This window comes from Dermacentor variabilis, chromosome 7, assembly GCF_050947875.1.
Source record: "Dermacentor variabilis isolate Ectoservices chromosome 7, ASM5094787v1, whole genome shotgun sequence".
Taxonomy (NCBI): domain Eukaryota; kingdom Metazoa; phylum Arthropoda; class Arachnida; order Ixodida; family Ixodidae; genus Dermacentor; species Dermacentor variabilis.
In genome coordinates, this window is record NC_134574.1 from 104,452,729 (window position 1) to 104,468,159 (window position 15,431).

At 46.7% G+C, this 15,431-nt stretch overlaps 1 protein-coding gene across 1 annotated transcript; it reads left to right on the plus strand.

Moving 5' to 3' along the window:
• The first annotated feature begins 3,078 nt into the window (after positions 1-3,078).
• LOC142588765 (uncharacterized) lies at positions 3,079-5,439 on the plus strand. Its single transcript, XM_075700584.1, has 4 exons — positions 3,079-3,121; positions 4,774-4,872; positions 4,985-5,012; positions 5,100-5,439. The coding sequence occupies exons 1-4, from the start codon at positions 3,079-3,081 to the stop codon at positions 5,299-5,301; spliced, it is 372 nt and encodes a 123-aa protein (XP_075556699.1). The 3' UTR covers positions 5,302-5,439.
• Positions 5,440-15,431: the final 9,992 nt, after the last annotated feature.

A 15,431-nucleotide genomic window follows, 5' to 3' on the forward strand; every position in this document is an offset into this window, starting at 1 on the left:
TCAACGTCACGCACACTTGCCGGCGTCTTAAGATTATTTCAGCCTTTGAGCGAAAGAGGCACAACTTCCAGTCGATGCTTCATCCTACTAGATTGGCGTCACCATCGTTCCTGCGCCCTTGTTTGAACTTCTGCAAGAGGTTTGCAAGAACCGCTGATATCAGTGTGGGCGGAATGAATGAATGTTTGATGCTTAATGGCGCAAGGGTCAGGTATGGCCAAAGAGTGCCAATCTAGTCTTAATGAGTTTGTAGTGGTCTAATGGGATCTGTGAAGCTAGTGTGACGTGGCTGTAAAGGGGCCTAAAAGACATTGCTGCACATGGCAGAAAATCTACGCATAATAAAATTATGGCAGTGATTAATGACGTGTACTATGAACACTAAAATACATTGGGAAAAATGATGCAATATACAAAATATGTCAGATGCTAAAATTGTCTAAGAGCACTACTGCCTCGCCAGAGCCCATGAACCCAAGGGCCGAGAGGCATGTGCTATACGAAACAACTATCACAGCGCTATCCTCTGGAGAGAGGAGGCGCTATGAACGTATGGGGCTAATTACATGTAACGCAACATCTTTCAGGAAACCTAGGACTGCGTTGGTATCAAAGAGCGGTTCTGCACCGAGTAACATAACAGGATGAAGGGGGATGTGCTGCCGGTAAGCTAAGGGAAAATATTTTTTTCTTTCATATTCGGCTTCCCGACACTCCAGGAGGACGTGGAGGACGGTCAGCCTCTCCCCGCATCTACCACAGGTTGGAGGCTGATTTCCAGTGAGTAAAAAGTTGTGCGCGCCAAATGTGTGTCCTATTCTTAGACGATAGAATAGTACATCTGTCCGGCGTGATTTTGTTACAGGAGGCCATAAACCTAATTGTGGCTTTATTACATGCAGCTTATTATTTGTTTCCAGGTCCCACAAGCGTTGCCAGTAGCCTCGCAGTTTGCTTCTTAAGAAAGGCTTCAGGTCTGTGACAGGGACTGCAGCGGTAGAATTAACAGTGTGTGATGCAATTGATGTGGCCATCTGGTCCGCTAAAACGTTACCCTGGATGCCGCTATGGCCAGGCACCCAGCAAATAATCACATGCTGGTTAGATACATACGCTTTACATAAGACGGAATAGAGTTGAATTATTACAGGATTTTTGTGCTTATAAAACGGCATCAAGGACTTCACAACATTTAGGGAGTCCGTATATATAACTGATTTTTTGATTTTTGATTTCCTTATATGCTTCACGGTCGACAATATTGCGTAGGCCTCAGTCGTGAAGATACTGGTTTCCGGATGCAGTAAATCGGATTCTGAGAAGGATGGACCGACGGCTGCATAGGACACCCCGTCGTGCGACTTTGATGCGTCTGTGTAGAATTCCGTGCAGGAATGCTTATGCTGGAGTTCCAGGAAATACATTTGGATTTCCATCTCTGGAGCGTGCTTTGTAACTTGGATGAAGGATATATCGCATTGTATCATCTGCCACTCCCAAGGAGGTAGCAGCTTAGCTGGAGGCATTAGGCAATGTCTGAGGAGTGGGACATCCATTTCAGCGCTAAGCTCCCTCACACGCAGTGAAAAGGGCTGTCTTACAGTGGGACGATTGCGAAAGAGTGTAGCATCTGTTATATCGTTAACGGTATTAAAACACGGATGTTGAGGATTAGAGCGAACTTTTAGAAAATATGTTTGGCTGATGTATGTTCTCTGCAGATGGAGTGGCCACTCATTTGATTCTAAATATAGACTTTCAATGGGACTTGTTCGGAAAGCGCCCGTGGCCAGTCGGATTCCTAGATGTTGAACTGGATCTAGCATCTTTAGCGCGCTCGGGGCGGCAGAATGATAGATCACGGCACCATAATCCAATCGTGATCAAATTAGGCTCTTGTGGAGATTCATCAAACATTTCCTGTCGCTGCCGCATGTTGTATGGGATAAAATTTTCAGTAAGTTCATTGTTTTTAAGCATTTCACTTTGAGATACTTTATGTGTGGAATAAATATTAGTTTACAATCAAGTATGATGCCAAAGAACTTGGGATCTTTGTTCACAGGAATTTGCTGTCCATACATTTCTATATTGGGATCTGGAATGAGCCCTCGCTTTCTTGTGAAAAGCACACAAGAACTTTTGTTCGGGTTTACTTTAAATCCGTTTTCGTCTGCCCATTTAGATACTTTGTTCAAGCCCTGTTTTACTTGCCTCTCTAACGCTGCAAGGTTGCAGGATTTGAAACCTATTTGTATGTCATCTACGTAAACAGAGTAATAAAATGGCTGGCGGTAATGAAGCTCGAAGCATGCTCATCTTCACGATAAAGAGCGTGCAGCTAAGCACACCTCCTTGGGGTAGACCAGTTTCTTGTATAAAAGATCGTGACAATACATTGCAAATTTTCACGCGGAAGGTACGTTTGGACAGATAGCTTTTTAGTATGTTTAGCATATTTCCACGAATGCCCATCCCCGACAAGGCTCGCAGAATCCCGTATCGCCACGTAGTGTCGTACGCCTTCTCCATATCGAGGAATATCGATAAGAACTGTTTATGTACAAATGCATCGCGGATATTTGCTTCAATGCGTACAGGATGATCAGTTGTGGACCGCCCTTCTCTGAAGCCACACTGATAGGGATCAAGCATATTGTTCAGTTCAAGGAAATGTATTAGTCTGCGAGTAATCATTTTTTCGAAAAGCTTACAAAGACAACTTGTAAGAGCTATCGGGCGATAACTTGCCTCCAAGGAGGGGTCTTTACCCAGCTTCATGACAGGAATAATAGCTTCCTTCCATGAGGATGGAAGGTACCCGGCAGCCCAGATGGAGTTGAAAAGTGCCAGAAGTGTCATTTTTGTGTATTCGTGTAAGTTCTTAATAATGTCATCGATGATTCTATCAGCTCCCGGTGCAGAGCTTCTACATGTGCTCAATGCAGCTTTAAGCTCGGCAGTATTAAAAGGACGGTTATATGGTTCATCCGGACAGCATTTACGATCAAGTGTCTTAAGTTCAGCTATTTGTTTATACTTCAGGAATGATATTGTGTAGTGTGTGGAACTTGATACATGCTCGAAGTGTTCGCCCAAAGCGTTGGCCTGGTCTTCCAAGGTAGTTCCTTGGGAGTGAACTAAGGGCAATGGGTGGATGTGCTGCCCCTTCAGCTTTTGTACACCATTCCAAACTTTAGACTCTTGAGTGTAGGATGTGATGCCCGTGAGAAACCTCTCCCCGCTAGCCCTCCTTGCCTGTCTCCGCATGCGCCTTCCTTGCGATTTGGCCAGTTTAAATTCAATGAGGTTTTCTGCAGTCGGGGAGCGACGCAGCAAACCCCACGCTTTGTTTTGTTTCTTTCGCGCCAGTTTGCACTGCTGATTCCACCAGGGTACCCGTCTTTTACAAGAGAGACATTGTGTTTGGGGAATAAACTTTTGAACTGCGTCGAGTATAAAACAAGTAAAATATGCTACTGCTTCGTCTGTGTTAAAATCAGTGATAAAATCTCGTGATAAATAAGCTGATTCTTTAAAATTATTCCATTCGGCAGAGGCTAGTTTCCACAGGGGGTTTGTGGGGGGTATTCGTGTTGACCTATTGAGTTTAACAATACAGAGAAGTGGTCACTTCAATAGGGATTTTTGATTACATGCCATTGCAAGTCCAGGAAAATTGCTGCAGAGCTAATCGACAGGTCTATTGAGGAATATGAATTATGATGGATATTATAATAAGTTGGCTCCTTCTTGTTCAAGAGGCACGCACCGGAGTTCATAAGAAAATTTTCAATGAAACGGCCTCTCGCGTCACATCGCGTGTCTCCCAACATGGTGCTGTGAACATTAAAATCACCTACACTTTATGTAGGGGTCCGGCAGCTGATCAATTAGGTTATAAAAATCGCTTTTTCTGAGGTGATAATTACGGGGTATGTATAAGCAACATACCGTGATCAATTTATTAATAAGAATTGCTCGAATTGACACTGCCTCAAGGGGCGTCTGAAGGGCGACATAGTGACAAGCTACGGACTTGTCCACAACTATTGCTACACCGCCAGACGAGGTATTCGCCTCTTTGCGTATGCCGTACTGACAAAGAGAGTTTGTTTGTGTACATTTAAGATGTGTCTCCTGAAGACACAGCACTTTTGGGTTATGTTTGTGTAAGAGTTCTTTAGTGTCATCGAGGTTGCGGATAAGGCCCCAAACGTTCCAGTGTATTATTTGTGTAGCCATATTATTCGTGTTTTTATGATGTGTGTCAAGAGGAGTCAAGTTAGAGAAACGACTTACGGAGCCTTTTCAGCCCCCGTGATTATGGTACGGGTTTTGCTTTTTTTGGAGCGGTCGCGAGACTCGCGCCGCTCCCGAAGCGCTAGATGCGCCTTCTGGCCCGGGGTTGTGTACATAGACTCTTGGGAGCCGCTGGACTTCCGCTCACACGAGCGGGATGTTTTCATCGTAGGCCTTGCCTCAAAAAGCAGGGCCTTGGAGGCCACCAACCCAGAAGTCGATGGGCCCTCCTTCAGGGACGGCGCAGTAGCGCTGGCTGCTGACGGCAGGGGGGCTGGTGGCAAGGCCGCAACCACACTCGTTGTGGGCTGGACTGGAGCCGGAGTCTGCTGCGACGTTGCCCCTTTGCGCACCGCACCAGCATACCCTGAGGTATGTAAAAATGAAACACGTTTCCGCGCTTTTTGAAATGAGATGTTTTCTTTGATTTTCATTGTGGTTATGTCTTTTTCTTTTTTCCATGTGGGGCAGGCTCGAGAGTATGCTGCGTGTCCACAGTCACAGTTGGGACAGTGGAGTGTGCCATCATAGTTGTTGGATTCGTGTTCGTGTTCGCCGCACTTTGCACACGTAAGTCGGCCACGGCAGCTTTGCGAACCATGGCCATATCTCTGACACTTGAAGCACCTTCGGGGGTTTGGAATGCAAGGCCTGGCTCTAATTTTGGTATATCCCGTTTCAGGGTTTCTGGTAGCACGCTCGATGCAAAGGTGAGGATTAGATGCTTAGTTGGAATATCTTGGTTGTCTCGCTTGATCTTTATTCTTTGCACCTGAATCACATTGTGTTCTTTCCAGACCTCCAGCGCTGTATGAGCGGAAGCCTGTCGGCGGCGGATTCTATGAATCGCGCCCACGTGTCACCCACGCGGTGCCTCACTCGATCGCGCAATTAGCGAGGCAGTCACGCCACACTTCGCTGGGTTTGCCACATGCTGCAGGAGATTGCCCGCGCCAGCCAATAAGTCGCGAAATGAAAACACGTATAGAACTTCACTGAAGGAAAGAAAAGAAGTGAAAGGCAGAGAAGTTACCCAGATCAAGTGTCCGGTTGGCTACTCTGCACAGGGGGTGGGGTAAGGGCAAAAAAGATAAGAAAACAAGAGAAGAAAAAAATAAGAAAAAAATTAACGCGTCAGTTCACACATTCTATAGTTTTTCAATGCGTCACGTTTCATTTCAAAAGCACACTAGCGCTTTAAAAGCAATTCGTACCAAGATTGACTGCGATCAGGGTCCAAGAATTCTGCCTTCCGTAATGGAATGGTTGTCAATCCAGTCGAGCGTGGTGCTGATGACTTCAAAACGACGACAATCACACAGAAGCTGCGTTATCGTCTATCTGCACCCGCAAACTTCACAATCTGGACTTGTAGCCATTCCTATTACGTAAGAGTACGCATTGGTAAAAGCTACTCCGAGCCATAGGCCACAGGTGAGAGTTACCTTCCGTCGTGTTGAGCCATGTAGAAGGCGGAGCTTCATATAGGGATTGAGGGAAGAAAGGCACCGGATCTTAAAGGCTGCCGAATTCCATTGGGCCAACGTAAGCTCGCCAGCAAGCCCACAGATCTTTCCCGTTGTGTCTGTTCTTTACAGATGGATAGCGGCGCACTGGGCACTGGTATGTGAGGATCGAGCGGCTGCTACTGTTCGCTCGTTTCCAGGGTTACCACAATGACTTGGCCACCATAGGAATACGATATCATGTCCTTTCTCCACTGCACGTTGGTAAATTTCACGTGTGTCCGCGACAAGTCGTCTGTGGGGTCTCCGCCGTAATGCATAGAGCAAACTCTGGAGGGCTGCCTTGGGATCACAGAAGATGGACCATTTTCCTGGGGCCTTTCCTGATCGATCAATTGGACTGCTGCGCGCAGAGCTGCAAGTTCGACAGCCATCGTTGATGTAAAGTGCGATGTCATGAATTTTATCACTGTAGATTTTGCTGGGACAAATACTGCAGCTGCAGAACTGGAGTGCGTGGCCCATCGGTGTAGACATGTAAGCGGTCACTGTGGACCTCATATAATAGCAATAATGCTGTCTGCTTCAATGCCGGTGACGGAATTTGTGCCTTGTTCTTGATGCCTGGAGTGGTAAAGCAATATCGAGGTGAATGCAGAGACCACACTGGCAACGAAGGCCATGCTGCTGGAACGCAATTTGATGGCAGCGATGATCCGTGAGTTGTCGCGAGACGGCTGAAAGTCGTATGGGGCCTAGTTGCTGGTACGGAAGCAAGATGGTGCGAGGGTGTCCTTGCGACATCTCGAATGTGCACTCTTAGAGCATTGAATGCAACGTACGCTGCTATAGGGGGGTCACGCGCTGTGGCGATTGGGGCTGGCACGTCCGAGGCACGTCCGGAGAATTGGGGCTTGTATATTCTCGAGTGTGCGAAGGTTCGTTTTACTGGGACTTTCCAGCAGGGACAGGCTGGATTTTAGGAAGCTCGTAAGTAATGCATGCTGCAGCTGTAGCATCGACTGCGCCGATGCATCCCAAGACTTTATGCCGACAAATTTTATTTACTTGGATTATTGCAGTCAACATGCTTTTATATATAAATATGCGGCATCCAAGACAAATCACGGTCGATGATGACTCCAAGGAACTGGTACTTTGTTTGATATGAATTACTGTGTGTTCTGTAGTGGCGTAAGGGCCAGGTATTCCCAGAGAGCGTCATGCTAGTGTTAGTGACATGACAGTGGAGTAATGAGCTCTATTAAGTGTATGACGTGGCTGTAGGGAGGCCTAAATACAGTCGCTCTAATGTGCGTAAAATCTATGTGTGATACAATTATGGCGATGAGTAATGGCGTACACTATAACAATTAAAATGCATTACGCAAAAAAAACGATACTACATACAAAGTATGTCAGATGCAAATATTGGCCAGAGCACTACTGCCTCACCAGAGCCCTTGAAGCAGAAAAAACAGGAGGCATGTGCTATACAAAAATACTATCACAGTGGCATCCTCTGAAGAGAGCATGCGCTACGAATTTATGACCTAATAACCTGTAAGACAACATACTTCATGAAACCTAGGAATCTATTCGTATCACAAAAGGGTCCTGGGCGGAAAAACATTATAGGATGCAGAGGGATGTGCTGCCGGTATGCTAGGAAGAAATGTCTCATATTCGGCTTCCCGGCACTCCGGGAGGATGCCCAGGATGGTCAGCTGGCGGTTCATTTCCATTAAGTAGAAAATTATGGGTGCGAAATATGTGTCCTACCCGGAGACGACAGAAAAGGAGACCTGTTTGGTGTTATTTTGTTGTGGAGGGCCAGAAACCGAATGATGGCTCTATTAGGTGCAGCTGAATATTTGTTTCCTCAATCCGGAAGCGTGGCCAGTGGCTTCACATTTTCCTTCGTAAGAAAGGCATCTGATCTGTTCCAGGAACCACAACGCTGGAATTAATAGCTTGCGATGCAATTGACGTATCCATCTGGCGTCAGCCAGTCCTGTGCCTTTTAAAGTCAGAACAGACTGACAAGTGACAACGGATCCCGCTCGTGATTTTCTCTGTATTTGAGCAAAATTCGCAGATGAGACAAGCTCCAACTTGTACGAAGAGTCAAGCTGTGCCTTTTTCTTTCGCATAGTTTCCATCCGTGTCATGTGGTAAATTGGGGCGCCTACTTTAACAGCCATTCAGTTTTGTAGGCTCCGAACTTATGGGCACGTGCATTGAAGAATGAAGCGTTTATGGAAGAAGAAGCGTTTCAAGACCCGCTGATCACAAACATTGTCATCGTTAAGTGGTATTTTCAAATGTTGTATTGAATACAGCATTGATTGGTAGCAAAAACAAGTCTAAATATCATGAGTATTTCCTGCGATCTGTGTACTCAGTGTGCGAGCCTGAGGTGCATGCTTGTATTAATGTTCTATGACAGCGTGGGTATGCTCAACCGGCATTACTGTAGTGTTTTTCATGCTATTTGAAAGGTTTTCATGAGCCTTTGCAAATATTTCCACTGATAACAGCTCCTAATGCAGCAGCATTGTCCACCTGCTTGGACGTAATAAGGCGTCTGGCAACAGTGTACAACGCGTTTAAATTTAGTTGATCAAAACATCGCGTCCAAGTTTCGGATGCAAAATTCATTGCAAAAAAACAAAACAAAACTCATCATTTGCATACGCGTGCACCTAGAGACCAATTGAATGGCACTCGGCACACCAGGAATGTTATTAGCGTTCTTCCCATCATAGAAAAGATAACAGTACTCATTTTTTCGCACAAGTGTTATGCACGTGCCTTTTGTTGCTCTGAATTCGCGTGTAGCTCAAGGTAAATTTTGGTGATGCTCTTGTCTATGATGCCCAAAATACACTTGGAATTTATAGTCGCGTTTAATGTAGACACTCTGACAACGTAAATAAAGGCACAGCGACCTTCACCTTCCTTCATGTTCCCAAACCGAAGAAGTTATTCTGCGCCGGTAAACTTCTTCAAATCAGTACTTCAAACCAGGCTACTTCTAGCGCAGCCTTGTGGGCCCGTTCTCGTTAGCATGCGGCCAAAGCGATGGGGACGGAATGCAATCGGCACAGAGTGCGCCGACCACTGATTGCTTTGTGTGTGTTGTATGCTTGTCGCTCACTGCGCGCTGAAGCGAGAAGCAGCACGAAGGTCAATTCGATCGCTGCTGCGGCCGCGCTTCTTCACTCCAACGCTTTGACCGAGAGTGTGAGCTGTCACCGAATGAGACGTGTTGATGTTTGCTCGTGCGCACGGGACATCGTGCTTGTGAATTCAGTTACCATGCCTATGTTTACAAGTTTACACGAGCGATAAAACTGCTATCCTTATTTCGAATAGCTGCCTAGTAATTTGCTACCGCAGTCGATGCTTCCCCTTTCGGGCAAAACTGCAACTTTCTTTCCTTTCCGTGTTTATCATCTAAATTAAGACATTTAGTCACATTGCAATATGGTGGTCGTGAGGGTGACAATGTTGCAACAGGCGCGATTAGCCTGGCTGACCTGGCCGGCAATAGCTCCACATGAACGCCTCTTTCTGCGTTGCTGCCCTGCTTGTAGCGGAGAAAAATAGAAAATGGTTCATATTTGGGCAGTATTGCAGTAGAAGAGAGAGATATCCATGCCGCGTTGGATCCTTCCGGTGCGAGGTCGGGTGGAAGTTAAAAAAACCGCACACCATCACAATAAGCATTCCTACAGAATATGCAGGTAGATATGCCAATTCGAAGATTGAAAAAAATGCGCAATTGTTCGTCTCCTGGAATTTGCGACTCTTTTTTTATGATAATCGCCGGTGTCTCAAGAAATACTCAAGAAATTTTTAGAAATGGTCGAAGGTAGAAAAACACGTTTTTTTAGCGAAGATCAACCTGCCGGCGGAAATATGGAATACATAAACAGAAGCAAGATAGTGACGCTTGGTTCTTCGCGCTATTGTGAATTTCATAAGAAGCCCAACGAACAACAAGGCTCAGCATATCTAAGCCTCCCAGTTGATCACAAGCGAAACATACCTCGGGTCTCATACAAATGATCTTCTAAACACTGTATTAGAGACACAGAAACATTATTTCTGACAATTTTTCCCGCCAGCTTACAGAAATCGCCCGCTGCTGATTCCCTCGGTGTAATTCAACTTAAATATTACTCCAAGATAAATGAGAAACATGATAGATTTATTTATTGCATTAACAAACAGGGCTGTCATGGAATATATGTTGAACAGAAAGGCATTCGCTGTCATAGGTAAGTGCACGAATACTTTGAAATTGGTAGATGTGTGCTGATTACTATAAATTTGAAAGCACTCAACGACCCACCAGCTATTAAAGGCAATCATCTCGCGCAACTGCGCGTGTCGTCGTTAACTTTAGTCTACATGGAAGAGGAAAAGGTCATACTTTTGATACTTCCAGCTAGTTGTTTTTCTCTAAAAATGCACATTGAACAATGGGAGATACTAAATTTTACGACCGGATGTTTACAGGGTAGTGCAGCTTCTGGTGAAGCGGAACGACTTTCCGCTTTGCCGTGGCGTAAAAATCAGTCCGACACCGATCGGGCTCGCCCGACCTCGGAAATTCCGCCACTACAGTGGCAAAAAAATCAGGAGGACGTGAAAGCAAATCCCCTTCTCTTGTACGACCTCCCAGTTCGGCGCCCGCCCACGCGTGCCTATCCCCGAAGCCGTGTACTTTCGCCCCTCCTCTTAACTCCTCTCCCCTTCTTTCGCAACTGCCTCACATGCGACTGTCTCCGCGCGCGCCCGCCGGCCAGGCACCAGCTTAGCCCGCAGCATGACGTCTCATGTTTCGGTATTTGCTGTTACCTGGAAGCGTGCACTGCTGTGCGTTGACCCATGGTTGACCAGCGTGGGCAGTTTCGTCAGTTTCGTGGCCCCCGATAGCTGTTTGCTTGTGCTCCGCGATGTTTCACCCCTTTTACGACTAGCACCGCTCGTCCATCGTGCAGCGGAGCACGAATAGCTCAAAAGCAAGCCCTGGAAGGTTCTTTCGGGTGCCTAAAGACAACAGGTGAGCGCGCCGATCCAAGGGCATCAGAAGGCGCATGTACACGAACACGGCCCTGTCCATGTGTGTGCTGCATGAGTCTCCCGACATCGTTGCGCCTTGATTGTGCTATACTTCCCTCTTAGCGGTAGCGAAAGCTGACAAATATATGTTCCTCCTCCTTGTCACTTAGTCTATGACTGGTGTTTTTCTGTGCCAAGTCTTGTTCTGCAACTTCAGTAACTTGCCCAGCTTTCCATTCCGCCCTCAGTGCTTTTTCTGTGCGTCACGTTTTACAAACGTTCTGACAGCTGAAAAATTACTGTTCGTGTTTGTGTATTGTCTCAGTAATCGCCGATGAGGAGGCCGCGCGAACAACTTTATGGGTGGGCACGATACGCTTTTTTTTCTTCTGAAAAGCATCAGCACTGCAAGTGTCCTAAACGCAGATTTGTGTGGTTCTTGTTTATTACACAAAGGAGTGCCCAGTAGTAACGGCTTAGTACCTTAAGTCACTTCATTTTACTGCTAAGCATTGCATTCCGGGTAAAAGACTGCTAAGCATTGCATTCCGGGTAAAAGAAGAGTGGGGTTGGCATATTTTACCTAGTCTTTGATTGAGTAATAGGCCTTTATGTGAATGGTCTCTATGTGCTGCTCCAAAAGCTGACTACCTTCTGTTCCCCTTTCCACCGGAGATTCACCCCTGGGTACTCGCCGCCTGGTTTTCCGCCCGTTTCGCAGCATAGGCGCGCGGATATTTGTCAACCTTTAGCCGCTTCTGGCCTCTCCCAAACTATATGTTAACGTAGGCTTAGAGTCGCCTGAGCCTAGACAATGCCGACAGCAACGAGAAGATACCGAGCTGAGGGAGCGGGATGCCGAAGAAATTCGGCACCTTTAACTGTGGGTTCCTTAACCATGACGACGGTCAGGTGCACGCAGGTCAAGCTTCGCTTACCCCTATTTTTCGGTAGGGGAAGGGTTGGTAATTTTTTAGTTGCACAGTGGACGGGCTGAGCCACGCTGATAAGGCCATTTTCCTTGCGACGTGCACCCAAGTTTCCACGACAACCCTAGACGAAGGTCCACGGCGTGAAAATCATTCGTCGATATTCGCCTGGCGCGACGCATACAGTGAGATTCCAGTGAGAAAGAAGATATCTTCTGGTACTTCTGTGCGCGCGAATTAAGTCGCATTTCATTATAACAAACACAAAACAACCCGATTAGACAAACACATCGCAGCAGCTCACACAACTCTGCACAACGCACGCATGACCGGAACGTTAAAACGGAGAGCAGGATAGATGAATGAATGCTGTCAGCGTCTGTGAAACGGAGTGTTAGATTGCGCCACCAGCAGGTCGCATGGGGCGGTGGTAGACGAGTGCAGTTGTTGTAGCCTCCATGATGCTGAAATATTAACCAGTACAATCTGGTTTTTTGCCCTGTTTTTCACGACTACGTATGCTGTTGCGATACAAAAATAGCCACCGAACAGTCAACATATCCCTCTACAACTTAGAGCAGAACGAAATTTTGTGAGGTATTTCTGATCTTCAATAACTTCTGCCGAATACAGACAGCATAAGCATGGACTTCGAGATCCGGTCATGTTATTCTTAGGGAGGTGTTGTCGGGCCATGATTTCAACGATTTGACTTTGGTACAGAGGGAACGCTTATCTTTAAGACACTTCGGGACGTTTTGCGCTCCTGCCAGTGATACCTGCACCGTCACTTCGTTTCAAATGACTTGCTGCACCTGTCGTCAACATAAGCATCTGAAATTATTAGCATGGTCTCACAGAAACACATGTGCAGTGTGCGATGCTCCTAGGCACATTTTAGCTGTTTCAGTCGGAAGCATCAAATCTACGAGGGTTCATCGCTCGTGTGGATAGGTTAGACCTGTGTCGTCCGCAGTTGCTTTCGTGTCGGTGTGTTAAAAGTGCGCGAGTAGCACTCCTATCGTCCATGACTTGTGTGTTTATCATGCGTCCGACGAAGATAAAAAAAAACACGTCTCTGCAGTGTGCATATCTCCCCTGTGTTCTGTACCACAAATGTACGGCCATGTACGATGTGTTTGCCGCTAAGTGTTGCAGCGCATTCCAGCGAGTAGACGCAGCCGGTTACACCCAGTTTTCGTTGTTTCTTGATTATCTTTGGGATTTACCTGCATCTGCGATCGAAACAACAACGCGTTTTCATGACGTTGCATTGTGAATGTGTAATTTTGTGTCTTGTGCCTCGGAAGAAGAACGCCTATAGCTGTGTTCTCCTCATTTTCCTGTGTCCCAGACGTTTTTCAACATCAGAGGATGTGCAGGGGCACAACGTCATCCTCCAGGAGGGGCGATAGGAATCCCAACGAAGCGTTTGATCCTGGTCGTCCACCACTGGCTGCATCAAAGACAAGGGACCGCAATGGCCCTTCCACTATCGCCCTTGATTCTTCTGACAGCTCAACAGTTGAAGAAATGGAATTGGATAAGGATTTCACACTTGCCGCGGACCGCCTCTTGAAGGGAAAACTCAGGAGGACATCAACAGACAGTGAATCGTTGCCAAAGCAGGACACTAGTAAGCAATCATTCACTGTTGCTTACGCGCCTACCACAGCTACCGACGATCTGAATACCTTTAACAGGCAGATCTTAACGGAGGACTTTGAGCGAATTGCTCCAGGCCAAGTGAGCGAGATCCGAATTAACGCACGGAGGAATATCCTCTCAGTTGACGCGAACAACTCCATTCTGGATACGCTAAAGGCTGCAACACTACTAGAAAACATCTCAGTGCGCTCTTTTTTTGCGTATGGAAAAGGAACCTCGACTGGCGTTATCTCTGACGTGGACAAAGAAATCACAGAAACTGACCTCGAAAGGCTTTTGAATTCCACCGCACCAATAGTGCAGATATACCGCTTCAGTGAATCCCGATGTATTAAAATAGTCTTCGACCCTGAAACATTACCTGACTACGTAAAAGTAGGATAGGTAAGACAGTGTGCGGCCTTACGTGCCAAAACTGGTGCAGTGTCGGAAGTGTTTCAATATAGGACACGAAAGTGCAGCTTGCAATTGCAGCGTGACATGCCAACGGTGTGGAGGGGCCCATAAAATGACAGCTGCGATGCTACTGACCTAATATGTCCAAATTGCGCCGGTCCACATGAAGCGACATCAAAAGACTGTCAGAAAATCAAGTACGAAATGTCAGTGCTTCGAAACATGGTGCGGGAGAACACCACTCACAGACAGGTCGCTATATCGATACGCCACCCCAGGCGCCGATTGCGATACAGAAGACAGCAAGACAAGAGTATTTCCCAAACAGATGGACCATTGACCACATGCCAAACTCCTCGCTTGCCAAGTTTGCTTCTGCGATCAAGATGCAGCCTCGATTTATCTTCTTCAGCAGCAGCACGTGAAACACATGGGCAGCAGAAAACTAAGCTTCCGCCGACCGAATCTGACATTGAATGGCCGAATCCAAACAAACAGGCTTGAATGCGCCGGGTGATGTGTCTGCAAGGGTGGTTGAGAATGATAAGAAAGAAAATTAAAATGTACGAAGTATGCTGAAACACTTGATAACTACGATTCATTCGCTTCTCTGCGGACTACAGACGCCGGTTGCTAAGACCGCGCTACATGTTTTAGATGTTTTGGAACCACTCCTCGTGGCTCTACAATAAGGCATCAAGGCGTTATCTTTTGAAAACCAATTACGAAGATCTGCAATAATGCAGTGGAGTGCCAGTGGCCTACGAGGCCGCCTCGCAGACTTTCGGCAATGGATGTTGAAATACCAGTTTCCCGTGGCCGTAGTATGGGAACCAAACATGGCGTCCTTACTGCGCATATCTGAATATGTGCCGCTGTGGTCAAGGAATGACCACAATTTAAGCAAGGTGCTCACTTTAGTTCGTCGGAATTTAACGTGCCCTCGTAAAACATTCCTGCACATGCTTCGAACGAGTACGTTTGCATAACGCTGAAGTACAAGCGGCGCTTTCTGGGTTAATGAACTATGAGGCCAGGCTCCCAAGATCTTTGCTTCCGTAAACGGCCTCTCATCCAGTCTATTTAAGGAACACTGGAGAGTCTCACGTTGATTATTGAAGCGTGAACAATGGCACAGAAGGTGACTGATGGTCTCTTCACACTTGCACTTAGCGCACATTCGTGAATCCGCCATTCCAATACGATAGCTGTAGGAGTTGGTGAATGCTACTTCTACCCACAGCCGACACAGCAGTGTTGCGTCACGTCGTGGAAGTTTCGCTGGTAATTTAAGTTTCAGTGATGGGTCGAGGCTGTATAAAGGACGCTTAGAGTTCTGCGGTGTATGCCAGTAACTTAACGTGATGGTACGAGCGAGACTGCGAAGATCTCTTGCAGCGTCGACTCTCGATAAAGGTATAAGGAGCGTCGGTGAGCCGGCCTGGGCACGTCGGGCAGCGTCATCGGCGAGGTGATTACCAACGATGCCATAATGTCGCGGCAGCCATGAGTTCGAGCGCTTTTTCATTACCTGAAGGTAACAGACTTGAGTGCCCAACTATAGACATCCTACACCTAAGTTCTCTCTCTCTCTTTC